Source organism: Microcebus murinus, chromosome 15 (assembly GCF_040939455.1).
Source record: "Microcebus murinus isolate Inina chromosome 15, M.murinus_Inina_mat1.0, whole genome shotgun sequence".
Lineage (NCBI taxonomy): Eukaryota > Metazoa > Chordata > Mammalia > Primates > Cheirogaleidae > Microcebus > Microcebus murinus.
The window spans coordinates 28,975,631-29,003,253 of record NC_134118.1 but is presented as its reverse complement, the minus strand read 5'-3'; the positions used below and the strand labels follow the sequence as shown (position 1 = coordinate 29,003,253).

Sequence of the window (27,623 nt, the reverse complement as noted above, 5' to 3'; positions counted from 1 at the left end):
ATGTTAATATGCTGAAATATTTGTACATAAATATAATGAGAGAGTAAATTGTGATGGGAAATTGCATCCAAGCAAGAAATAGTGAGAAGAAAGAAATACTGAAGAAAAGATAATAAGATAAGCCAAAGAATAGATATGAAACAGGGAGCCAAGAAGATAAAGGAAAAGTGCAGGATTTGTGGTTAGGTGATGTGGCATGAAGTTCTAGTACTGTCCTTATTGGTGAAGATAGGCTAGGGTTATAATAAGATAGCAAACAACTCCCAAATCTCTATGATTTAAAACAACAAAGGTTTTTACTTCATTTTTTGTTCTATGACAATCTCTAATCTCCAGGGCATTTTATATCATAGATCATAGGCATTTAGACATTTTGGATGATTAAGCAGCCACCACCCTGAACAGATGCTGTTTTCTGTGCTAGAGGACAAAGAGAGTTCTGGAAGATTTTACAATTGTGATTGGACATTCAGCCCAGATGCATTTCAAAGCACTTTTGCCCTTAACTCATTGTCCACAACTAGACACATGGTCTCATCCAACCACAAAGGAACTAAGACATGTAACCTAATCTTACCATCATGTGACCAGAAATTGGGGAGAGCAAGAAACACATGGCACACAGGCCACATTACTAGACAAAGTACTCATTCTGTAACCTACATTAAGTTATTTAGACTGTATTTCTAAATCCTGCTATATTCACACTTAATGGGTGCGGTGTGCACCAACTGACAGATGGACATGCTTGAAACTCAGACTCGGGGCAAAGGCAATATATGTAACCTAAACATTTGTACCCCCTGTAATGTGCTGAAATAAAAAAATTTTAAAAAGAAACTGTAAAAAAAAAATAAAAAATAAATCCTTCTACCTAACTTTTTAGCTATGTGACATTAAAAATTATTAAACACCTGTGAATTCCAGATTCTTCATCTATAAAAGAGCAATAATATCACTTACTCCATGGGAATATTCATATAATTAAATGATCTAATGTATAGAATAAAGCTAACAGTATTTGTTATATCATAAATGACTGGTAACACTGGTAAGTCTAATTCTGTATGGGTGCTCTGAGTATCCCAATTATAAAGATGGCTCAAAACTTGGGGTGCTTTGGAAACTGTTTCACAAATGCCCATGGCCAGTGGTAGTTACTACACTCTGCTCATCACCCAGAGTCCTGGTCACAGACCTGCAATTACAGTGGTAAGTGTGGCTTCCTAGCAACTCTTCATTGAAAGATTGAACTTAACCAGGGCTACAAAAACCATTAGTAGAAGACATTAATTTCAGAAATGGATATGGAGATTCTGTGGTTGTAACTATAATGGAGCAATCTGGAAAAGCATTAGCTATTTCTGCCTGAGGTCATGCCACATTGCTTTACTATCATCATCTTCTTGTGTTTGCTTATTTGTTTTGTTTTCCCCCATCTATGGTCTACCTTTGCTTTTACCTGCCTTTCATTGATCTCACTGATTCTGGCTCACTAATTGCCCTCTCCTGTCCTTGGGAAAGTTACTTTAGCTTTTTGAGTTGTAATATTGTCATTTGAATAAACAGGAATTACCTGCATTCTGGGATTATTTTATGAATAAATTATAACAGTTAGTGTATATGAAAGCATCTAGCACAATAGAAGTATGCAACATTTAAATTAAAATAATAATAAATAAAAGAACCACTTTTGAGATTTAGATTTGGTAACTGCATTTTACAATTCTAGAGTGCTAATGAATTCCTGCATACGATGTTCCAGAAATGTTTGTTGGATAAACAAATTGGGCAAAACACACGATCAGCTCCCTCAGAGACATATCTGTGAACTATAATTAAGATTTCTATAATTAGTATGATAAGTTTATGTGTTATTCATTTTATCTCAAGATACATGCAAAATTTTCAGTCACATTTATGTGTATCTATAGCTGCACATGTTATAAATAATGAATGCATATATTTATATCTATAATATTTCAATCTACTCTGATAAGTGGATATCATATTTTGATCCCACATACTGGATTTATTATACAGTTGGCATACAAATATTTGGCAAAAATTAGTTCTATACATACATTTGTTCAACTTCAAATTACCTCAACCTTTCTGGGAAAAAATGTACAAAATGGATAATCATATTTGAATATCTAGTGTGTCTATTATTTATTTCATAGTTTTCTAGCCAATAAGTAATATTTAATCCAAAGGGAAAATTTCCTCATGCATTCTGTCTCATAAAAATCCAAATGTTTATATTTTTTGTAATTTAAATAAAACTAGATTGATTTAAAATAACAAATAAAAGAAAATTAACTTATATAATGCTATTAAAATAATTTATTTTTATAATTTGAAGTATTGCTCTATTGATTTTATTCTGATAAATAATAGGAAAGGAAATTTTACTTTATTATTAACTATATAAATAGAAATAAACATGTGTGCGTGTGTGTGTGTGTATATATATATATGATACATATATCACCTTGTTTTCCATCTATTCTAGTCATCTGATGGAATAATTCATTCCACATATAGTTATTGTTTACCATGTGCCAAATACTGTTTTAGGTTCTGGGGCAAAATGAAAAGTAGATCATCCTAATGGAAGGAAACACCCAACAAACCAATGAATAAATGAAATATGTGTCTTGACAAATGGTGATGAGCTCTGTGGATGAAAAGAAATCATAGAAATAAATAGGGAATGTTTATGGCTGTTTCATTTTCAGTCATGTTTTGGGAGGCCCTCACCAACAGAGAGGCTTATGAATATAATGGGGATGGCAATCTGTGGGAAAAGGGTGACCAGGAATTTCCAGGATCCTGACAGTGACTGATACAAATAAAAATAAAGGCTATACTACAGTTTTCCTCATCTTGGAGAAGGGAAGGTAGTTCCTAAGGTCGAGTGGGGGGGTCGATTATGAGTGGAAAGTATCTAGTGGGTTTTTTTTAGGGACTCGCACAACATGGGGTCCCTCTTTAGTCCTGTCAAACACCCACTTTCTCACACACACAGACACAGACACACACATTCACCAAATGCTTTTGATAGTTTAATCTCACCTCTGGTCAAAGCTGTTTGAAAGTTAGGTATTGCTGTGACAATTCTATGCCTATATGCTTTTACATTCCAACAATTATGTATTATTTTTAATTCTTTAAAGGTAAAGACACACAGAAGTGGAAAGGATTGGAAAGTGACTTAGACAATCTTTAGTGGGTATTAGTGCTTCTCAATCAAGTTTAAATGATTGTATTTATTTTCTTTAATGTTTTGTTAATCTCACAGCAATAGTTTTTCTTTAGCATCCAAATGTAACTCAAAATAGTTTATAAATGTACACACTGAGGCATAAAAGCCTGTGGTATTATATTTAGCAGGGAAACAACCAGAAAAGCATAGTCACATATTCAACCTGTCATTTTTCTGTCACTGGTTCAATTAAGCAGCATCTACTATGTTTGTGGCACCAGGAATGTACTGATGAGAAACGCACAATTCCCCACCTCCAGACACATAACATATAGGGCAGACAAGCTGCACAGAACAAATAAATATTCACTGGGTATGTAACAGTGTGAGCCAAATTGTTGTATTTGCAATTTGTTCTGAGAACATTCATAAAGGAGTTACTATTTCTAAACATTGGATGGAGATAAAACTGATTATTAGTCCATGAGGTAGCGGATAGCATTGCCAGTCGAAAGACAGTAGAACAAGGTCAATTCTCCAATTGCATATATCCAGACTAGACACTTTAAAAACTTATTTACTTTCACATATGGCTGAATGTTTACAATGATTTTTGACATTGATGTATATTTTCACATTTTACTTTCTTTTTTGCTGGTATTAAACCTACCCATCATGTTACCCCTGGCCAATTAATATATTTCATAAATGTGTGCATTTAAAAAATCCCTCAACCTTTCTAGGACTTACTTTTTTGTTTACAAAATGAAAATAGATACATTTGCATATTCTTTTGAAGATTAAATAAAATAATACACTTAAGAACTTAGCCTAGTATCGGGCACATAAAAATCCCAGTAAAGGTTAGCTACTATTTTATCAAAGTATTTGATATTTATGAAAGAATTTCAGCACAAATATATGCAATGTAAATACATGTATTGAATATAGAGGAGAAAACCAGTATTTGTTTATTTAAAAGCCTTTTCTGAAGGCAAATAGATAAGAAATTTTATAAATATGTAGTTTCTCCCATAATTAACATGTCATTTTTTTCTACTTTCTATGCAAACCAAAAATGTATTGTCAACTTTTATTCAATTTTTGAAAAGGTTATTTGAGTACACTATTTGCACTATCATGGACTGTTATTAAAATAAAACCACTAGCTTAATTTATTGTAAATATTTAATCTTATGATTTATAGTACACCTAATTATTAGTTTAATTTGTACTTGAAAATATTTAACACAGAAAGTAAAGTATTTTCCCAACATTGGACAACCCAAAATTATGAATTTTAATGAAATTGAAATTTACAATAATTTCTATGAAGATGAATCCTTTGCCAATCTATATATCTGCAGATGGTTTAAACATCTTTTTATTTACCTTTATGGCAAATTCCATAACATAACTCTTTGTTTTTTAATTTAAAATCTTCAATTTTAAAATTAATATGGAAATTATAAAAATAACATGGTTGATTAAGTGTTAATGTATTTACTTATTTTATAAATCTATTATTATTACTTAATAGAAACTTTAATAATATATTTTTAAATGGTCCATCTCTATTCTTTATCAAGAGGTATTTCATTCCCAAATTGTACATTTCCAAATTTATTGCTAGCTCATGTTTTAAAATGTACATTTTTAAAATATGTAAACTACTAAAAGCATATTCTGAAATATGTGCTCCTAAGTGAATAATACACCAGACAACTAATAGTTTAGTTTATAATTTGTAGGCACTATGAGGAGATTCAGAATGTTGACTGTACCTTATGTCGTAATCTTATTAGAGGCTGATAGGATTTAAGGCCATATGCTACTTCTTTAGTTGGCCTTCCTTCTGACTCCAGAAAAATGAATCCAAGAACCAAAACAGCTGACCAGCACTTAAACATCCTTATTGCTTTTCACCTGTCAAAATTAAAATTGCAAATAATCAGAGAAAATGCATTACATATTGAAGAAATGTATCAATAAATATTCAATATCACATATAAATCTCCACTGATCTAATCAAAACCTGCTGGCAGTTGCCAACTTGACATAATAGGTAAGCATCTCCAAATACAGATTATCTGATCATAACAAATACTGATTTTTTTTAAATTGACCCTTCTTTACAAAATATGAAATAAGAAATATAGGGTCTGATAAAATGTATTGAGGAAAAAGTAATAAAAATAAGCTGAAAGAAAAAAAGGAAAAATATTAAATTATGGCTAATTTTCTATGCAGAAGACAATTACCAAAACATTTATAAATCTGGAACTTTTATTGAAGTATTTTTGATGGATAAATCTTAACAAACCCATAGTTATTATAACTCACTGGTAAAGACTGATGAGAGATCAATAAAATAATTTTATATTATAAGTACTTAATAAATAAATTGAGTACAACAGATGTTAAGCAGATAAATACTATTGATGCATTTTTCCAGTATTTAAAATAACACTTTCTAGAAAATTGCTTTATAAGTGGTATAAACTAAATATTTATGACTCTTTCTGTTGGTCTTTGTTTTGAGATACACTGTAGAGCTCAACTATATTCTACTATACCACTTTCACCAACATTCTTCCTTCCCTGCTGGGACAATGGAGGAACTTTTTCTCCTCCTGTCTTAGCCAATCTGTATATCTGACTTTGTGAGCAACTTAACCAATCCCACTCTTTACTATATTTTTAATTCCTTTCTCAATTATTTTCTTCCATCATTAGACATGCTGAAACAGCCTATATTTTAAGGTGATTTCTCTCCTCTACCTTCTGAATTTTCTGAAAGCATTGTATATATTATTTGCTTCATTTTTTTAAAATCTTAGTCCAGTTTAGTCATGTTCCTAACTCCATTATGCCATCAGAGCAACTTTCAACTCTCATAAATAACCACTAGCATCCCTGCCACCCAAATCAGTGAACATGCCTAACCCCTTTCTTACAAGACATCTGCTGGCCATTTTTTTTTTTTCCGCAAAATTGTCACTCCACTTGGTATCTCTGACACTTTGCTCTTTCTGTAGAATTTGTGAAAACTCCTTAGTCTTTTTGTAGGTTCATCCTATTCCTTTGTTTTGCCATTAAAAATTGCTGTTTATCAAATCTCATTGCTAGTCACTTACCATCTTAGTTCATTCACTCAGCCTAGGTTATCTTAATGTTTCTATAGTTTTAATTATATATTGTTTCTCATCCAATCTCTACATTGGCGTACTTTGGCCTATTTAACAGCTCTGCCCTCAAGTTTCAAAAACAACTTTTTATAGTATGTATACTCCCACTTAAAGCCACACTGTCCTATATTTTCGTTAATCCATTTACCTAAGCCAGAAACAAAGAAACATCTTTGATATTTTCCTCCCCTTAGCCTTCATATTAAACCCATAACTAAATTGTGTTAGGTCTACATTCTAAACATATCTCCAAAACTTCAGTTCTTCTTCACGTATACTGTTACCACTCTAGTTTAAGCCATTAGCACCACTTTTCAATGAAATTGCCCCAATCATATCCTTTCTAGCCTTCCACATTTATGCACATGCATCTGAATTTCATTCTCCACACAAGAGCCTGAGTGATCATCTTACTGTGCTTATGAATAACTTTAGCAGATTCTCATGTACCCTTAAGATCAAACACAAAATAAATGACCTAGCTTACAAGTTCCCACAGAGTCAGGGCTCTGCCTGTCTCTCTCTCCCTATATATCTTCTCTAGTCAAATTAAACTTCGTTCAGTTCTTTGAAATTATTTCGTCCATTTCTGCTATGAGATTTTTGTAAGCTATTTCCTCTGCCCCCTTTTCTCCCATTTGTCACCCAAAGATCTTCACCTATCAGACATCTTCCTCAGGAATCCCTTCCCACAGCAGCAGCTTGAGTTACTTGTCTTAGGTATTCATTCTCATAAATCAGTTTTCCTTCATTTCAGAGCATCTGCTTGTAATTAGACATCATTAATATGATTATTTGAAAACATGTTGGTCTTCTGCACTAAATTTTATATATATTTATGATATTGATTTATAGTTCAATATAAATATTTAAGATTTTGGCTCCAAACTTTGTGAATGCAGGAATTTGGGTTTTTTTTATTTGTTTGCTTTTGTTTTTTATTTTTTCAGCATTGTATCACCTAGATGTAGCCTGACTATAGCCTAGATATAGCCTGACTATCTATTAGACATTTAATAAATGAATGCATAAAGGAATGTCATTCTGCATGCAAGGATAAAAGAAAGATCATGTTTCCCTGCATTCTGAAAATATTGAATGCAATTCCTATTTCCACTACTGCTACAGAGCATCTGAAAACTAACCTAAGAAAACTAAATATTTTCATTTGCAATCCATCTTTTTTTTTCTGTCATTTTGATGTATAGTCTAATCCTTTTCTCATAGGTAAACATTTGTTTATAATACAATTGGATGGAATATATTAAATCTAAGATAGAGCCTAAGAATAAAGCCAAAGGACTAGCTCAAGTGAAGTTTTATTTTCTACAAGACTCTGAATATTTATGCTGCTTCAACTATCATACAGGAGAGGGAAGAAAAAAGGCATGAAAAAAATCCTGTCCCCCCATTACTCTGGGAATAGGTAAAGTCATAACCTTCCTAAAAGTGCTCATTACAGATGTCTCTTTGTTTTGTCCTCCGTCTCCCTTTCTCTCTTCCTTCCACCCCACTCCTTCTCTTTCTGCATTATGTGTGTATACACACAAACATACACATATTCACACACACACACACACATATATACAGCTATGTGCCACATGTTATAAATATTTCATACACTATAAAATATAAAATAAATTAACCATTAACTAATTTAATAGGTTTCCAAAAATCTTATAAATCATCCATGAGCAAATTCCACACATTAATAATTAGATCCACATTCTACTGAAATATTTTCTCCACCAAAAGGCAGTGAGCTAGAAATACCTACCTTACCTTTCAATAAGAGTTAATAATAATAAGTCAGTGTGTAAATCTTGGGGAAGTATATGCAACCTACTTGTGCTATTTTAATCTATATCTCTTATGTTATTAACAATGATTAATGGTCCTTTTAATTGATAGTCCTATGATTTGCAAGTCTAAAATCTCTCAATATTATGAAGTTGTAAAAATTAAAAAATATGCTTTACCTCAGCAAAAGTTATCATATAACTGGAGTGATTTACTTGGTATCACAGATAAAGCTAACCAGAACTAATATTAAAAGTCAGATAACTTTTTCTTTTCCTTAGCAGAACTAAGATTACAGACAGGCATTTGAGCTCAGCTGTGTAGAGGTAACAGCTAAAAGACGAGACAAAGAACAAGACTAGCTTTGTGTTTATTTTTGTGTTTGTTTGAATAGCTACCTTTGAATTTTTTTCTCATTGAAATAATACTAAGAAAAATAATTGAATCCAATTATATAGTTATCAAACAACAACCTAAACAAAAACATGGCTTTTCTTGATATATGCTCAGAAAGTAATTATCATCTTTTTATTTCTCTCCAGTTACAGAATTTGAAGATATCATTGTTACATTTTTAGAAGTTCACTCATCTACAGAAGGTATTCTGGAAATTGTTTGTAAATCGGCAGTAATCAATCCCATGATATACTGATTCGTGATCTCACTTTCTCTTTCTCGTCATAGTAACCTCTGACAACCTGTTAGATTTTCATAATTAATTGGCAGTTTGTTGACAGCTCTCTAACAACGCTAAAATCATGTGACTAAAACAAACCGGCTGGAACAGATGGTGCAATAATGATCCCGTGCCTTTTCCTTGTAACCTCCACGTTTGCATGGAGTCCTCAGAAAACAATCTCATTATTAACTTAAAGAAAACAAATGCATATGTATCTAAAAGGTATCTGCCTTACTTTAGGTTTAACAATGTCAAACTCTAAAATGGTAAGAGCAATGGACAGAGATTTCACTTCTTCACAAAATAATATTTTTCTTTGAATGGAGCCAGTTTTCTTTTCATCATGTGGCATAACATGACATGCTGCTCATGGGGGTAGGATTTAGAATGGTTAATTATTTCGTAGATGTAAATGTAAGGGATTTTGATTTGTTTGTATATTCTCCGGAATCTCGCTTCTAATCACTTGGAAAAACAAACTAAGACTATTAAAGTGTTGCTTTAAGAACAAAATACAGTATTTGAGATGAAAAAGGAAAACTGTCCTATCGTGCCTATGAATGAAAAGAATGTCAAGATGAAGCAAAACCTCCAATATTATCAAATGTTGCAGAGAAGAAGTCAAGTCCTAAGAGCTTTACCTGGAATACCCTCAACTGCCTCTAACTCCATGCTGGAAAACTCCTCACTCCATGCTGGAAATTTATTATACTTTTTTCAGAGGTAGCTTCAACTCCATTCTTTGTGAAACATTCTCTGGCAACGGAACATAGATTTTGCTGCGCTTTGCTGCACTTTGCTGCTCTTTGCTGTAATTTTTGCATATCTCCCTTATGTGATCTTACCTTGTCCTGTGGTTATTGATTTTATAAAGGCTACCACCCTTACATAGATGGAAGACAGTTCGCTAAACTGGTGCTGCCACAATCTGGCCAATTTAACTTTTCCACATACCTCTCCCTACTCTGCTCTATGCAAGAAAGAGTGCTAAATGATCGCTAGTGTTTTCTTTTTCCTTTCTGGTATCCTAGAATTCTATGAGACAGAGAAACTGAATTCTAAACTACCTTGTGTCTTACCATGTAACATAAGCAAAACCAATTACCCTACTTGGGCCCCATCTGTAAGAAGGCATTCATGAACCTATATGGCCTAGCACCTGTTCCAGATTATTCTTTCTGAGGAGGAATTTATCAAATTTGGAGAAGATGGGGGAAGAACGGATGTTAGAGAGCAAATTACAATTTCCTTTTTGAGATGCCTTTTGGTAGTCCAAATAGAGATATTAAGTAGGTATTGGGATATACAAACCTAGAGTTTAGCAAAGACATATGGGGTAGAGATATTTGTTTAGGATTCTTAGCATTTACAAATCAGCCAACCTAGGTATCAGATAGGATGATGTTAGAGAGAAGAAGTCCAAAGACTAAGCACTCAGTCAGGTTAGTTGAAATAGAAAGTTATAGGCTTCTAAGAGGTAGAGAAAAATGAGAATAGTGAAATGATAATTTGGGGGGAGGGAATGAAAATCTTCATTGGAATAGAATGACTAGAAACCACAGCTCTTATTATTGCATAGCATCCTGTATGTTTATTGAGTTATTTGTGTATTTTTTGTATTCAAACACAAAGTTAACTCTACAAAGACAGGACTTTATTAATCATTTGTGGGAATTAGCACACTGACTACCACACACATACACACACACACCCATAAACCAGAAACTTTTTCTTAGGACCACAGTGTTTTATGATGAAAATAGAATAAAAATTTCAAGTGTGATTTAAAGGTAAACATTAATAGAAAAATGAAATTTATTAACTTCTATTCATTTAATCCATGTTTTTAGAATAAATTGTCAATATTAATTTTAACAGTAAGAACATCAACAAGTAAAATTTTATATATGCTTCACACAGCACTGGGGTCAAAACTACAGTGAATTAAATATAACTCTTATGTCTGCTAATGTGTTAAAGCTGTACCTGGCCTATAGTATTTGCTCAATAAATATTTTTGGATAAATAAAAGAATGAATAAATTAATACTGATAACTAAATAATTTGAAATACTAATTATACATTAAATGATTCTTAATATTCTTTATGTAATGGAAAAATGCTCATTCAAATTGACTGTGAAATCAGTCTAGAAATTAAGTTGCAGTTATCACAAAAGCTTTTCTTTTACACCTGGATCAAAAGGAAACTTTAAGTGGGAAGTTCCTTTGGAAAAGCCCCCCTCGTCAAGGACAGACAAGCTTTTCATTTCTTAGCTTAAGTGTAATTGGAAGGACCAGAGACACTTCTTACACCCATCAAGCAAGTCTGTTGTAGCAGCTGTTCTCATCTTTTGACCCACTTTAACTTCACACCTACTACTTTGAACTCTGTGGTTGAGTTCTAATTTAATATTTCTGTTAGGAAAAAGAATTCTCTGAAAAATTCAGTCTTATTAAGGGCAATGGATTCTCTCCTTAAGCGAAGTGGAGTCTCTACATCCAGCAGTGGGTTCTCGTCTTTGGTGCAATGGATGTTCCCCTTTCTTGCATTAGCTGCGAATACTATTCTAACCAGCAGCATTTAAAACAAAAATAAAAACAAACTAAGAATCACTAACTTCCATGTTGTATAGCCATAAGGGAGAGCAAGAAAGGAAAACCATATCCTATATATCCTACTAGATATAATGGGATGGTACCATATGGTATTTAATTCTCCAAAAATATTTTTGAAGGTACTTTTTGCTTACAAAGAGCTAAGATTAAAAAGGAGAGAAGCTTATAGAAATGAAGTGTCCAAATTTAGAAAGCCAATTGTGACAATAACTGATCCCTCTGCAACTGGTGTCTGAACCCAAGGCTGACTACAGTCAAATTTGACCCATTTCTGTCAGGTAATTCTACTTTTAAGACATCCATAATGAAGCAGACATAAAAATATTTCTTGTACAAGAAGTAACCACAAAGGGGGAAAACTAATTATCTATACTGAATACTACTGGGTGAGAGAATCCTTCACTTATATTTGCTTTAGATCAAGGTAACTGAAGACACTAGATAAACAAATGCCATGAAGATGACAGCACAAGAGCTGTGTGACTTCTATGTGTATGAGCAAGGGCCTCTAAAATCGATCTGGAAACACTAGAAAACATGATAGTTTCTTTATCTTGCTTTTTATTATTATTAAAGGATTGTTTTTAAATTGACACATAATAATCATGCATATTTATGGGGTACACAGTGATGTTTCAATACATACAACGTGTAGTGATCAGATGAGGGTAATGAGCATGTCCATAATCTCAAACATTTATTATTTCCTTGTATTGGGAACATTTAATAACTTCCTTCTAGGTATTTGAAACTATCTATTACTGTTAAGTCTAGTCATCTTATAGTGCTATAGAACATTAGAACTTATTTCTCTTGCTAACTATAAATGTCTATCCTTTAACAAATCTCTCCCTATATCACCTTCTTCCCTTCCCAGCCTCTAATATCCTCTGTCTGTAGTTCTTAATTCTTTGTCTTATTGGTTGACATTGTGAAAGCATCCAACATTTTTCAATGTCATACTCTATGTTGAAAGATTACAACATGTTCAGTACATTTTTTTTCTTAGTATGTGGGATAAGAATAGAAATGTAAGCATTAAATAAAGAGAATTATGACCATTAATTTAATTTCACTTTTTCAAGAAAGGATGAACTTTTATTTCAATGACATCTCAGGCATTAATTTGGATGAACAAAACTGTCCAGATTCTAATCAACTATACCTTTCAAAACCCAGCTTAATTTGAAGCTGAAAGAAGCAGCCAAATATAGATAAAACATATTCCTTGCCATTTTAGAGGTACTAAGATACAAAATGCATAAGAATTTGAGCTTGCATTGGTAGAAAGTATTCACACTGAATTCCATTTAATTTGTTAAAAAGAAAAAGATATATACGATCTGCTTTAAACAAATGGTACTTATGAAAATCCCACATTATCAAAAGGATGCTATGTGGTTAAGTATTTATTTTGCAAACTATCTTTGCTTTACAAAACTATGCTATAGTTATAGTAACTCCTCTGATGCACTAAAAACATATTTTAAAGTAAAATATTTAAGAACATCATAGTACAACATAGATCACAAGATAACAGAACTTGAACACATGTTAGAGACTTAGTGCAACTCCTTCTTTTTATATATGCAGAAAATGAAAATCAATGAGGTTTCAGGTGTGCCTGTGACAAAAAGGGAGTCCAGGATACCACTGCCCTGATTCCTAGTGTAGTATTTTTTTAAAATACTACAGTTTGACTGGCTACAATCCATTTACTATGGAAAGGCAAAAACACACATGTACAAATGCCTTAGTGTCTAAGACATTGTTTAGAAGCTGCACCTCTGTGAGCCATGACAGCTTTGTATTTACTATTCACTGGAGTTTCTAAAAGTTACTGAAAGGACATTAGAGTCAGCATGTTTATAAAACCACTTGTTTAAGTAGAATTTTTAGGTTTATTTTTTGTTGTTGTTTATACATCTGGTTCATCACATTAATCTTCACTGAGAAGATGGTTATATATAATTATGGTTATAGTTTTATATAGATGGTTACAGTTAGAGTTATATAACTAGTTATATATAAATATATATAAATTTGTATATAAATGTTGATATATAAATAGATGGATAGATATGGTTATATAACCATATAGATATTTATACTTATAGTTATATATAAATGGCTATATATAATGTGGGATATATTCTTTAAAGCATTTTTAACAACTGTGAAACAGAATGAAACTGTAATTAGGCTTCTACCACCAACTAATTCATTGCAACTGTGCTTGGAAGTCACCACCAAACTTGACCTTTCCTCACTTTGGCCTCAAACACAAAATATCTTCCTGAATTCATTTCACTTTTCTAGACACGATTTTGTAGTAGTCTCTTTTTCCACTTTCCTTTACTCACTTGATCTCTTCAAGCTAATCTCTTAAAGCTAATGTGCCACAGGTGTGTGATGTTAAATTCATGAAAATAATTTTATCGGAATGATAAAATGTTTTTCTTTTGTATTTTTAATTTTATTTTTAATACCATCTTCAATAAAATTTAAAGCACAACAACTAGATATCATGGTAACACAAGTTGAAAGTTAAAAAAAAATCTTATTTCTTTTAAATGTAAGTACCAACTAGAAGTTATGCAAATTAACACTAACCAATCACCACTCATAGTTTTTTTCCTCCTAAACACTATGTATATACCTTGTACATTTCATATGTGTCTAGCATAAAAGACGTATTATCCTACTTTATATCTAAGCTGCATGTAAGTTTGCCTAATATAATATGAAAAAATGACATTTTAAAAGTTTAAAAATAATTACATATTACATGACCTTGAAGATCTTTCTCTTTGTTCAAGAGAAGAGAAAATTATTATAGGCTCTGTCTTCCAAATCCATTGTCTTCTACCTTGATGAGCACTTAAAATGTAAATTAAGGAAGAATGAAGCTCTTAGGACTGACTTTGCCAAAAATCCCAAAGGTACTATGTTACAGATTTTATTTGCTATTAAAAAAAATCATTGCAGTTGTGTCAATGTCAGACAGATTTTTAAATTCAACCTATTCCACACCAAGGTCTTCAGCAGCCCATGTTCTTTAAGTCTGGAACTACATTTATCGTACAAGAAAAAAAAATTCTGTCACAGTTTAACAATGAAGTGCCACACAGGGAACAATTCAATTTCCTCTGTATTTAAAACTGAAATACCATGGGGAAAACTTGCCCATCCTTTGGGGTCAGCTGAGTCTTAGAAGTATTCTAGTTCATTCTCAGAAAACTATGGAGAGTCTGAGGATGGGCTCTATGGTTAGTAGAAGTAACTGGGGCTCAAGATACTTTCCAGAATGTTTCCAAAAGGAGGGACCTGGGCCACCCTAGTGTGTAGAGGAAAGAGGGAAGATTGGTTAATATTACCCAGTTTCAACATGAAGATTCTCACAGTTTCTCCATATTTTTGTAGAAAATATGAAAGAGGAGAGTAAACCAGTCTTTTAGGTAAACTTCAGCTCAGTCAACTGAAGACTTGTGCATACTCCTAATGATTTAAACCAAAGCAGGTAAGAGTAGTTGAAACTTTCCAAGAAAACCTTAAAGCCATTGGAACTGTTTCATCTAGACATGTGACAAATGGTAGCCAGTGGTCAAAACACAAGTCATGAGCAACTAACACATCAAAAGTCAGTTTTGAGTTAGTTATCAGCAAGTGACATAAGAGAATTTACATTTTATTTTAGGTCAGTGTTTCAAATTTGAAAAATAGGCCACAAGTAGAAGGTTGTTTTTTAACCAAATTTTATCAGATTTTGAAAGACAACCGAAGAAAGATTAAAAATAAAAAATAGTAACATAATGATTTATAATATAACAATAAAAGGTACTTATTGGATATATATACTGTGTTCCAGAACCAGAAAAAAAAGTAATGATTTCCTGCAGCTGGAAGCTAAGAAAAATGTCTCTTTAATAAGGGAATCTATAGCAAAATGGGCCCTTGAACACCCAGAAAACAACCAGAAAAATACTGAGCATTAGCTGGAAAAATATCAAAACTACTCTCAGGCACACTACTCAAATTCATCTTTTATTTCACTACTTTTCTTGAAAAAGTGAGCTGCAAGTTTGACTTCACCCACTAATTGCCCTACAGTAAACACAAAAATAGCCAAGGCCAATCCTTAGGGGGCAGAATCGCCTATAAAGTATGTAGGAACAGGAGCTTGGGGAACACAGCCTCCTCCTAACTTTGGCTTCTGAATTTTTTATTTTATTAAAATAAAATTTTAATTATATTTTTATTTTAAATTATTATGTATATAATTTTAATTATAATCTATCAATTCACTGAATTGTTTAATGATTTGTGATAAAACTACCATATTTAAGAAAAGCTATCTCTATAGTTCACAAAAAATATTCTCAAATATTTTCATCTAAAGTTTTTCACTTTAATTTTCAATTGTTCTGAAATTATTTGGTGGCGTAGTTTGGCGACAAGGTTTTATTTCACTTTATTTTGTTTTGTTGGGAGTATACTATGGTTTTGAAAATTTAATCTCATTTATAACTCTACCTTGCTTACATATTGGATTTCCTTGTAGCTGTGCTTATGTTTTTAAATTCTTTATTTGCTTTCATTAACTTATTCCTATGCAAATACCAAAGCTTTTAATTATTAGAGTTAGATAATAATTCTTGATACTTAGTAAGAAAAAGCCTTGTTTCTTTTATATTCCATATCCATTTCTGAATGAGCACGTACAGTTCTTCATCAAATTTTGCTGTGATTCATATTTGATTTGCATTTATTTTTAATCCTTCAGTGTAATTGACTTTAGGTGTTTATTATCTAAGCAGTATTTTTTAACTTTATAAAAATTGATCTTTAATAGATGTATGTAATCTTTGTACACAATTAAGATTTATGATGTATTTGAACACATTTCTACAATTAGTTTTCTGCTTGTACAAGTGTATCTGACACCTTTGTATATCTCTGTATCATCATTGTGTATCTCTAATTCTTCATTTTCTTTCATACCTCCAATTAAATTGATATACATTCTCAAAACATTTTTTTCTACCTTTCTAGAAGGTGAAGATGGGATTTAACTAACCATAGTTCTACAAAGTTTATAATACTCAATATACCTTTCTTCTGACCCAGGCAAAAATCATAAGCTTTAAACATGTTTTGAAAACACAGTATCTTACATGAAATTAATGAGAATAGTTTACCTTTAAAATATAGGCAATCAGTTATTATTATAATAAAGTCAATTGTCATTTAACTTACATGCTTGCCATTTTTCCTTACATCCCACACATTTCTAACGGTTTATCTTTATGCTGAAGTAAATATTTGCACACTCAAATATTTGCATATTTGAAGTAAATATTTGCATACTTTTTCAGTGTGGGCCAATAAGAGGCAAAGTCTCTTGTACTTTGTGTCTCAAAATGTCTTTGACTCATCCTTAATATTAAAAGTATTACTGAAATAATAACTTAATTATTATTTTAGCTAGGTAAATAATTCAAGTTCGGTAGTACTTCCTCCCCAACACTTTCAAATACCTTGCGGCACTTACAATTATGATGACATGTCTCCTGTTTATCCAGTTATCATACTTTTGTAGGCAATGTGTCTTTTTTCCTTGGTAGTTTTTAATACCCTTTTTGTTAAATTTACTTTTTGTTGTCCAGAATTTTATTACTCATGAATGTCTCACTAATAGTTTACAAATCATCATTTTTTCCTTTTTGTGTATAATCTAATGTATAGCCTCCCCCTTTAAATCTTATGTGAATGTCTATAGGTATTTTTGTCAAGATTTTAATTGTTTTGTCTTTTAGAAGTATTAAATTATTTTTATTTAATTTATTCTGATTTCATTTTATAATTTCTTGTGATGTTTGGACATTTTGCCTTCTTTTACCTATTTAACAATCCTAAATGCATTTATTTTCTTAAAATTTTCAGACTTTTCCTTTAATTCTACTCCAAAACATAATCATCTTCAATTACATATTTATGGGTTCATTTTCAGTATTGATGAGTCTGTACGTTTGCATGTGTGCCTAAGAGAGGGTTGGTGTTTGTGTTTGATCCTACCTCCTAAGGCTTATATTATCAACTTTGGAGTTCTGTCATTTGAGTATCCTGAGAATGATTCGAATTCCACCACCAAGCTAATGGGAAAATTTATTGTAAACTCTTGGCTTTTTCCAATTGCTCCCCTCCTGCATTCCTACATAGTATGCCTTTTTGATTTCCCCTTTTATATTTTGTTCATTCCTGTTCTGTCTTTTATACTTTGGAATAACCTCAAATGATAAGTAGGGTAACAAGTATGTTTTTTTATTATTTAAAAATTTTTAGTTTACCTGAGGCATGCTCACACTTTAATTGATCTGTATTTATGAGATGTGCCAGGACAAACCAAATATTAATTACTTATCGGGTAGATCCAGAAAATAAATTTGAGTTGTCAGAAATTTAAAAAACAAATGTATTTCACAGAAATACCATTTGCAAGTGATTTAATGAGTATGTATATCTTGCAACTATTTGTTTCTTTGAATTTGTTTAGGTAATAGCATTTATGTTAATTTTTCTTATAAGGAAAATAAAGTAGACAGTTTTTATGTGTATTTATGAGCTTTGTTAAATACAAATTTAAATTCAAAATACTAATATATATTTATACACACATACATGCACACATATATAGAGAGATATATAGTCTAAGGATAGAACCAGACTTTCTCTTTGAAAATCTAGAAGAGAGAAAAGAAGAAAGTGTCAATCTGCCAAGGACATTTATCCTGGCCTGAGGGTGTTTTTGCTGCCACTGCTTGTCCATTTTAGCAGCTGACTTGTCCCGGGCTCACAGTGTGCATGTGTGGAATGTGCGCTGCACTCTCCAACAGCCCTCCAACGGTCTGAGGGACAGTGAACTGGCCCCTTGTTTTAAAAGTTTGAGGACCTAGCCGGGCGCGGTGGCTCACGCCTGTAATCCTAGCTCTCTGGGAGGCTGAGGCGGGTGGATTGCTCGAGGTCGGGAGTTCGAAACCAGCCTGAGCAAGAGCAAGACCCCCGTCTCTACTATAAATAGAAAGAAACTAATTGGCCAACTAATATATATAAAAAAAATTAGCCGGGCATGGTGGCGAATGCCTGTAGTCCCAGCTACTTGGGAGGCTGAGGCAGTAGGATCGCTTGAGCCCAGGAGTTTGAGGTTGCTGTGAGCTAGGCTGACGCCATGGCACTCAGTCTAGCCTAGGCAACAAAGCGAGACTCTGTCTCAAAAAAAAAAAAAAAAAAAGTTTGAGGACCCCTGATATACAAGATGTAGAAGAAAGATGTCCAGATTGAGAAAACAGAAAAAAGCTACTGGTATTTTCTTTGATCTTTCCAAGAATGTATTTCATTATTTAGTATGCATATTTCTGTAGTGGTATTTGCAAAATACATTTTTTCTTAAAGTGACTCTCACTATAAAAATGATTTCATATAAAAATGATTGGTCACATTTTGGCAGTATGTTATACCCAAGTTAAACTTGGCTGTAAAATCTCATTGTTCAACACTTTGTCTATTTTTATGCTCAATTAACTAATTTGTTTGTTCAAATTCACATCTTACATAAAATGTAATCCTTTGAATATTATAGTGGTAACTTATTGAATATCATTTGTATTTTTTTCTTTTTATTTCATCATATTATGGGGGTACAAATATTGTTAGGGTTACATATATTGCCTTTGCCACACACACTCCCTCCCCCCGTGTCAGAGCTTCAAGCGTGTCCATCCTCCAGGTGGTGCACATCACACTCATTATGTAAGTTTACACTCATTCCCCCTCCCCCTCCCACCTGCCCATCACCCGATAAAAGTTTTTTGGGTTTTTTTTTTTTGACATTTTGGTTACATTTTATATCTTTGCCTCTCCCTAAGAAGGGTTAGAGGTATGCCCTTCCCCCCAACAATGCTCACCACATCCCTAAGATGTGGGTCTCCCTGCTCCCCAATCCCTGGTGAACACTACCACCATTTGAGCACCATAGTTTTAATCAGGCAGTACCAATTTGATGGCGAGGACATGTGGAGCCCATTTTCCTGATCTTGTGTTACTGTCACTTTGGATAACAGGTTTAAGCTTAATCCAGGATAGTATAAACGGTGCTAACCCATTGTAATTTCTTAGAATTGAGTAATATTCCATTGTGAGCATATACCAAATTTTGATTATCCACTCATGAATTGACGGGCACTTGTATTTTAAGACAATGTCTCCCAGTTAACTCATCTGGAATTTAGTACTTCCAAATGAAACCCTGAAAATTGTCATAGTCTTTACAAAAATCATAAGTGGAAAAAATACTGTGATAGCATAATTGAGGTTACAAAGCAAATTCTTAATTAGAGCACAGTAATCAACAAACTCATACTAATCAAAAATATCAAGAGAATATTGTTTATCTCCTGCCCAGAGAAGAAACACAAATTTTGCTCTGTAATTGTGAAAACTTCCAAAATTGTCATAAAAATGTATCATGGCATTATTTATAAGAGAAGGCATCTTATAGCTCTATATTAAAAACAAACTGAAATTTTAAAAAGAAGAAAATATTCTTTTAAATTTTTCTTACACAGTAATTTAAGGTAAATTGAGCATTCAATTTTGTTGTATAACTATTTTATGCAGATACTAAATTTAAATAAGTAATCAAAACAATTTTCCAAATTTTTATAGCTTTAGAGATAGTCAAATATGTATGATATGAAGGGAGGTGGGGAAGGGTTTAATCAAACAAAATCATCAATTCCTTTTATATTTACTCACCACAAGATATTAAATGTGCCCTATTTGAAGAGGCAACATGCTAGCACTATAAATATATCCTAGGAAGACAACACAGTGAGATTACAAATATAAAGCGATACAATTCTAAAGGGCCTAGAGGGATAAAGTCCACACAGGTATTGAGAGTTTTTCATTTTCTGAAATCACCCTGCCATTTTAAGCAACAAACTGTAGGTCTTGTAAAATGATTGTATTCTGCTATCCCTGAGCACCTGACAGAGAGTTTAGGAAAAGAAATCATCTGTGTCTGGGAGTCAAAAAACTTTCCCTTTGTTTTCTGTTCTGTCTGTATGAGTTCATTCTTCGGAACTGGGAATATTTCTAAACACATAGGTTTAGTATCACCTGTATAATATGTTTTGTTATAACTATAAATTCACCTCTCATCAAATGCATGATAAATAGGTTCATCAGTTTGAAAATTACGTGGAGCCTTTTAAAACAAGCTCAATCAAACTCGAATGTGGTAAACACGTTCTGTGCAACTGATTAGAAAAGTGCATGAACTACATATCCATGACCTATGTAAACAGAAGCTTATTATCCTTACAAGCATATTTTTCCAAATGACTAATAGTCTACATTAAATAAGAAAAAAACTCCAAGTAAATGTGATGGTTTCTTATTCCTAGCTTTTGTGTTTATATAAGCTGCATTAGCTCAAAGAGAACCATAGAAAAATCCCTTTCATACACAACAAGCTCTACAGAGTTAAAACAATATAATCATAACAATAGCAAACATTAGCTGAGTGATTACCTTTTTAAGGCTCTATATGACATGGCTTATATGAATAATTCAATTTCATCTTGTGGCAAAAAACAAAAAGCTAAGACTTAGATACGTGCAATGATTTGACCAAGATGACCACACTGACAAAGTCAGATGGTCCTTGTTATTAGATCATTTTCATTTATGATGACCAAAACTCAATAGATTCTAATTAATTATTAGTACAATTCACTATGGAATAGGCATGGGGTACATAGTTTTTAAATGTTCACCTTATCAATATTTCTATAATATAGATATGATATGGAATATTAAATATAGCCATTCATAATATATTGAACATATTTTCCATGTTTATTTATATGACTTATTTCCTTGGAGAAGCACAATACTCTTTGTTAATATGTGTATGTCAATCCTAATAGTGGTATCTTTAAATCACATTCCTTACTGGATATGTCAATAATAATAAATGGAAAGAAAAATCACTTTTCAACACACATTCTTTTAGGGACACATTTTGTTTTTTTCTTTTCTTTTTTTTTTTTTTTTTTTTGAGACAGAGTCTCGCTTTGTTCCCCAGGCTAGAGTGAGTGCCATGGCATCAGCCTAGCTCACAGCAACCTCAAACTCCTGGGCTCAAGCAATCCTCCTGCCTCAGCCTCCCAAGTAGCTGGGACTACAGGCATGCGCCACCATGCCTGGCTAGTAGGGTCACATTTTCTATCCCAAATACTTATATAGTCTATGTGAACATATCATTTGAATTAGACCACAACTTACATTATGCTCATTGTAAATGTGGTGGTCCAATGGGTTTATATGTCTTTGGCTGCTACATTAGTCTGAATATAATCCCATTAGAACACTTAAAGAATGTATTTTAAAAAGCATGAATATATGGCTATACAGACATCCTTCAATCGAGTAAAATTATAATCTTAGATATCACCTGAGTAATTTGAGTGTCCATAGAACATCATCCTGTTATCTGTGGGCTACTAATAAAGATCTATACATATTTTATATTAAATGCATTCATTTTTTTACACTCACACAGTGAAAAAATATGGGTTGAGGTTCTAAGAATGTAAAAATTATTTAATATAAAAAAAACAAGTAAATTTTAAAATGAGTGAAGCCTTTGCCCACTTAGGAGCAAGTCCATCGATTGTCTCTAAAATTGGCCATCTGGTGGCATTATTTTAAAATTGCAGTCACGTTCCCAAAGATAGAGTTTGGTTCTCCAGAGGATGTGGCTAAACGATTCAACTCTATTTACAGAGATTATAGTAATCAAATGTCACAAAGATATAAAATTACTCCATGGAATTGGAGAGTACCCACTACAGTGCAGGCATCTCACTGAGAGGAGAGCCCCTGGGCTGAAAGGACAGGGACAGCATCAGAATGAAAGTCACAAGCTTCAGGCACTAAGCAAGGGCCCCCTGGTGTCTGTAATGACACTACTCTAAGCCAGTTTCTGCCACACTGACTTTCCTAGCCTTTGCCTTCTCTTTCTTTGCTCCTGGAGACTAGCAGAACTTACACCATTCCTACAGTTATCAGACTTTGGTGAGCAGGAGGACTAAGGGTGGAGATCGCTTGTTAAAAGTTCCTGAGCCTTCCTCAACATCTCTAATCATCAGGGAAAATGCAAATCAAAACCACAATGAGATATCACTTATCTACAGTGAGAATGTCCTTTATCAAAAAGTCCCAAAACCAGAAATGTTGGCATGGATGCTGAGAGATAGGAACACTCCTACACTGCTGGTGGGACTGCAAACTAGTGCAACCTCCATTTAAAGTAATATGGAGACACCTCAAAGAGCTACAAGTAGACCTACCATTTGACCCAGAAATCTGACTTCTGCATATTTACCCAAAGGAAAAAAAGAAATCTGCACTCAAATGTTTATAGTAGCATGATTCACAATTGCAAAGATGTGGAAACAACCCAAGTGCCCATTGATACATGAGAGGATTAGTGAAATGTGGTATATGTAGACCATGGAGTACTACTCAGCCACAAAAAAACAATGGTGATCTAGCACCTCTTGTATTACCCTGGATAGAGCTGGAATCCATTCTACTAAGTGAAGTATCACCAGAAGGGAAAAACAAGCACCACATGTACTCACCATCAAATTGGTATTACCTGATCAACACTTAAGTGCACATATAGTAGTAACATTCATCAGGTGTTGGACAGATGGAAAAGGGCAGAAAGGATGGTTATATCCTAATGGGTGTGGTGCGCACCATCTGGGGGATGGACACTCTTGAAGCTCTGACTTAGGTGGGGCAAAGTCAATATATGTAACCTAAACATTTGTACCCCTGTAATATGCTGAAATTAAAAAAAAAAGTTCCTGGGTCCAAAGAGATTCTGATTCCAGTAGTCTTAGATGAGGACCAAGAATCTACATTTTAAACCGGATTCATAGGTAATTCCAATACAGTGGTGCTAGCCTCATACTTGTGAAATGTTGCTCTATACGATCTCCTGTACTCAAGTAAAAGAAAACCAGATTAACCTCAAAACACTTGAATTAAAACTTGTAAAGCAAAGTCTAACAAAATATCTGTGGGTGATTATGTAGCTTCCTTAGAATATAATTTAAGAAATAAAGATTGGGATTTCAGTGGCTGAACATTGGTTTTGTTCTATACTTAAACAGGGACAGGTAGAATTGTTATCTATTTATACAAGTACTCTCATTTTACAACGTTAGGAGCCAAAAACAATGGTAGGCACTAAAGTACTCCGGCAGAGGCAAATTATTGCATATTTGAGAATTTTTTAAAAATCCAGCCTTTCCAATTTAAGATGAACTTGTTAGTGGCATTACAGAAACCTACATTGTACATTGTTCCTCATATATTGACAATAGGACATCTTTGCTATAGGTGAGATTTGAAACAAACTTCAGAGGCACACACAAAAAAATTAGCTGCACTTAAGAAAATTGCAGGTACTTAAATTCCTCTTTGGGATTATGTCATCTGCTCTCCAGGAGAAGCTAACTTGGTCTTCTAGAGGAGGAGGTTATTGGCCTTAAGGCTGTCAACCTGCAAATTTTCACGTGCAATTAAGTGATTATAACTATATGTAAATAGTTTGAAGTTTGTTTAGAATTAGAAATAGATCAAAATCACCTAAAAATGTGGCAGAAATAGTTGTTCAGAAGTTTCTAGAGTTGGATTTAATCTACATATTATCACAGGCATTTGAGCTTTTAACAGTATCTGTGATTCTAAATAACACTGAAAGTGAGAGAGGAACAAAAGTCTGGTGTATAGTATGCAACTGAACAAGTGAGGCTAAAGCAGAAAAGTATCTTCTCCAAGGTCACGTAGATAGTAAGTTACAAGGTCACCCTAAATCTCAGCTCTTCTGGTCCCTATTTGTGTTTGTACAGCACACTGAGCAGAAGGGGCAGACACATACCATTGTCTACCAACACTTTTTTTCCAACTCCCTATATTTCCTTCCCATCTTCTTCTTCTCACCCTGATCTTATTCAGTACTCCATGTTAGGTCCTATTTTAATATAAATACTGGTAACATTCAGACACTCTAAATTGTAGCCCTATCTTAGATGAGGTGAGCATTTTGGCTGTTGCCAGTCATAGGTAGAATCTCAGTAAACATTTAATAGTTGAATAAACAAAGCTCTATCAATCATACTTAGTTCCCTTAAAAAAATGAAACTTTCTGAATTTGTTATAATTGGTGCCATAAAATGATGTTTCATTTCCTCTGTTTCTGCTTTAAAGAAACATTAAGTAAGCACCTTTAAAATGATAAAGGACAGAGATCAGACTGTGCATTTACTGGAATCCAATTCCTTTTCTTCTCAGTCAGGATTTACTCTTACCAGGGTAGTCACTGCCAACCAGTAGTTCTCTGAGATTCTCTGACTCCCTTGCCTCCCCACACAAGAACTAAAGTCATTGTGCTCCCATTGGAAGGGCAACTCATCCTGAGAACTGGGGAACTTGTCTGACCCCAACCTCATGAGTGAATCACCGAAATTGTTTTGGTGTTTTTCTTGTTTTATGGTTTCTGAAAGCTCACAATTCTGATTTCTAATCCTATCTCCCATTATTTTCCCTCTATCTTGCATCCAGTTTATTTTCTTTCATATCTGTCTCTGGGCTACTGCGTTGTAAAATGTGGAGGAATAAGAATAATTCTGGAAATTTTAAGCATGGTGATATCTTGGGCCATGGGGGCTTAGTAGAAGTGTACTGGGAGAGAATAATTTTAATGAGAGGGACCTAGAGGTGTAACTCAAAGTAATCAATTTTGAAATATGTGATTTCATTGCCCCTGAAGTCTTATATCTTAGAAGACGCGTATTAATCTGTAATTGGTTGATGGGCTTCAGGCTAGCAATTATACACTATTTTCTGTTAAATGACATGGGAGACCACCTGAGAATATTTCCAAAATGTTTTAATTTGTTTATGAACTATATCTGGGATTAAAAAAAAGAAAAAGAAAAAGAAAAAGAAAAAGAAACAACTTAGCAACTCATTGGTTTTCAAGGTATATTTTTAAACAATGCAATAACACTGGAAGAAATTAGCAGTTTAACCCTTTCTCATTTAGCTCCTGGAGACTGTAATTTCATAGTCCCATTCACATGCTGGAGGGAAGGGAGAACAAAGGTATTATCCCACACAGTCCTCAGAGGAGTTGTTTTAATAGAATGGCATCATGGCTGCTGATCTCATTTTCCTATAAATGTTCACAGCTCAATCTCAAGGAATGGCTGTGTTTACCACCACTGATGTTTATAATCAGTGTTAACATAGGAAACTTATACAGTCAGCCAGGCAGTCCTTTTCTTCTCTTGTTAACTAGGCTTGTTATTACTGTTTCCTCAATTTCCTAGAGGATTCATGTACATAATCATGTCAGCTGCTAAACTGGTGGGAATTGAAGCTATTCTACATTTTGAAAGCATTAGCATGTGCCAACTTAGAAGCTACATAAATCAATGCTTTGCTTGCTACTTTTTAAAAACTTCCACAAGCTCTTAGCTGGGTAGATGTGTCAGCATAGTACAAGTGGAGTTTTTGCAATTATCCACTTAATTAGATCATTATGGATCCAATCAGACTAATGAAGTCCTCAAAGTGGATTTACTAAGGTACAGTTATTGTTATTATTTATTTGATTAATTTTGTTAAACTCATTGTGTTTACCATACCATTAATCAATACATTCTATACTTCAATTTTATTTATATTTAAAACACAATAATAATTTGTTCAAACAAAGTCATTTTATTTTATATATAATACATTTCATTTTTTCTTATTATGAAAAAGCATGTATCCTCATTGTAGCCATTTATAAATACATATAAGAAAAATACAGATGAGAAAAAATATAATGAAAGTAACTTGTAATCCCACAGCTCAAAGGTAATGATGCTTAATATTTTAGTATATTTCAGTCTTTTATTTATGCATAGAACCTAAAATAAATGTCTTGCAATTCAATCCATTTGAATATGGCTTCTTTATCCTTGGCTGCACAAAATGTTATCTCCTGGAGTCCCTTATATAGCCTCATTGTTGTTAAATTTAATGAACATCTCCTCTCAATACTTTTTTATCTGCTTTGGCTTTCCCAAATATTGGGTGTTAATATGTATTTTAAGCCCCGTAAAGTCTGGAATTACACTTGTGCTGTTTATCTTTGTAGCCCAGTACTGTCCCTGCAGATAACATGGCTTCATGGATATTTTGTTGAATAAATGGTGAAGTCCTTGATCTTAACAAAATATCTGAATTTAATTTTACGACAGTAAATCTTTTGGATTTTCACTCTGTATCAGAATGGTGTTCAAAATTTCTTTCATTTTCTTTTGTTCTTCTCTATATACTTTTAATGCTATTGACTTTCCGTTTCAGATCTGTTTTTCCATGCACTCCTGTGCCTTCAATTACCATATAGACAGTTATATTTCCTAAATCAAAATCCTTCACAGATCTTCTATTCTTAGATTCATAAATGTGACTGTCTACTGTAGTTTTCCACTTTGATACACATACCACATGTCAGAAACAACAGGTCTTAAGCCAAAAAAATCACTCTTTAACCCCCAAGATATAACGATATCTCCCTGTGAGATCTTTAGAAATAGTCATACTAAAATGGACTTGGCTGTGAAGGATGATGAAATCCTAGTTATCACAGAAAAAGGAGAGGAATTGAAGATCAGTCTAGAGGACTAACAAGGCTATGATGATTACTTTTAAAGTAAACACACCAGAAAATCAAATTACTTACTGAGAATTTGTCAAATTTAGGGTTTTAGATCTTTAAAATTTGGTAAATTGTGGATATAAGGGTTCCTACAAAATGGGTTGAGATAGAGAGGGGCACTTGGTTACAATATTAACCAAGAAAGCTAGACAGAACTCCACAGTAAGGGACAGGATCACTGAGCCAAATGAGAAAAAGGCTATAACTCCGTACCAGAAAAGCTCACCTGTGAATATACCAAAGGGGAGTGATTCAAGTCACATTATTATTGCAAAAT

General features: G+C 33.2%; 1 protein-coding gene across 4 annotated transcripts in view; it reads right to left on the bottom strand.

Annotated features, from left to right (window-relative positions):
• Positions 1 to 27,623, bottom strand: part of FSTL5 (follistatin like 5) — a 696,991-nt gene that overhangs the window by 639,614 nt on the left and 29,754 nt on the right. For all 4 annotated transcript variants that reach the window (XM_012735602.3, XM_012735603.3, XM_012735600.3 and 1 more), the window contains exon 2: positions 4,993 to 5,134. In XM_012735602.3, coding sequence (XP_012591056.1) covers positions 4,993 to 5,118 — 126 coding nt within the window. In that variant the 5' untranslated portion in view covers positions 5,119 to 5,134. The remainder of the gene's footprint in view (positions 1 to 4,992; positions 5,135 to 27,623) is intronic.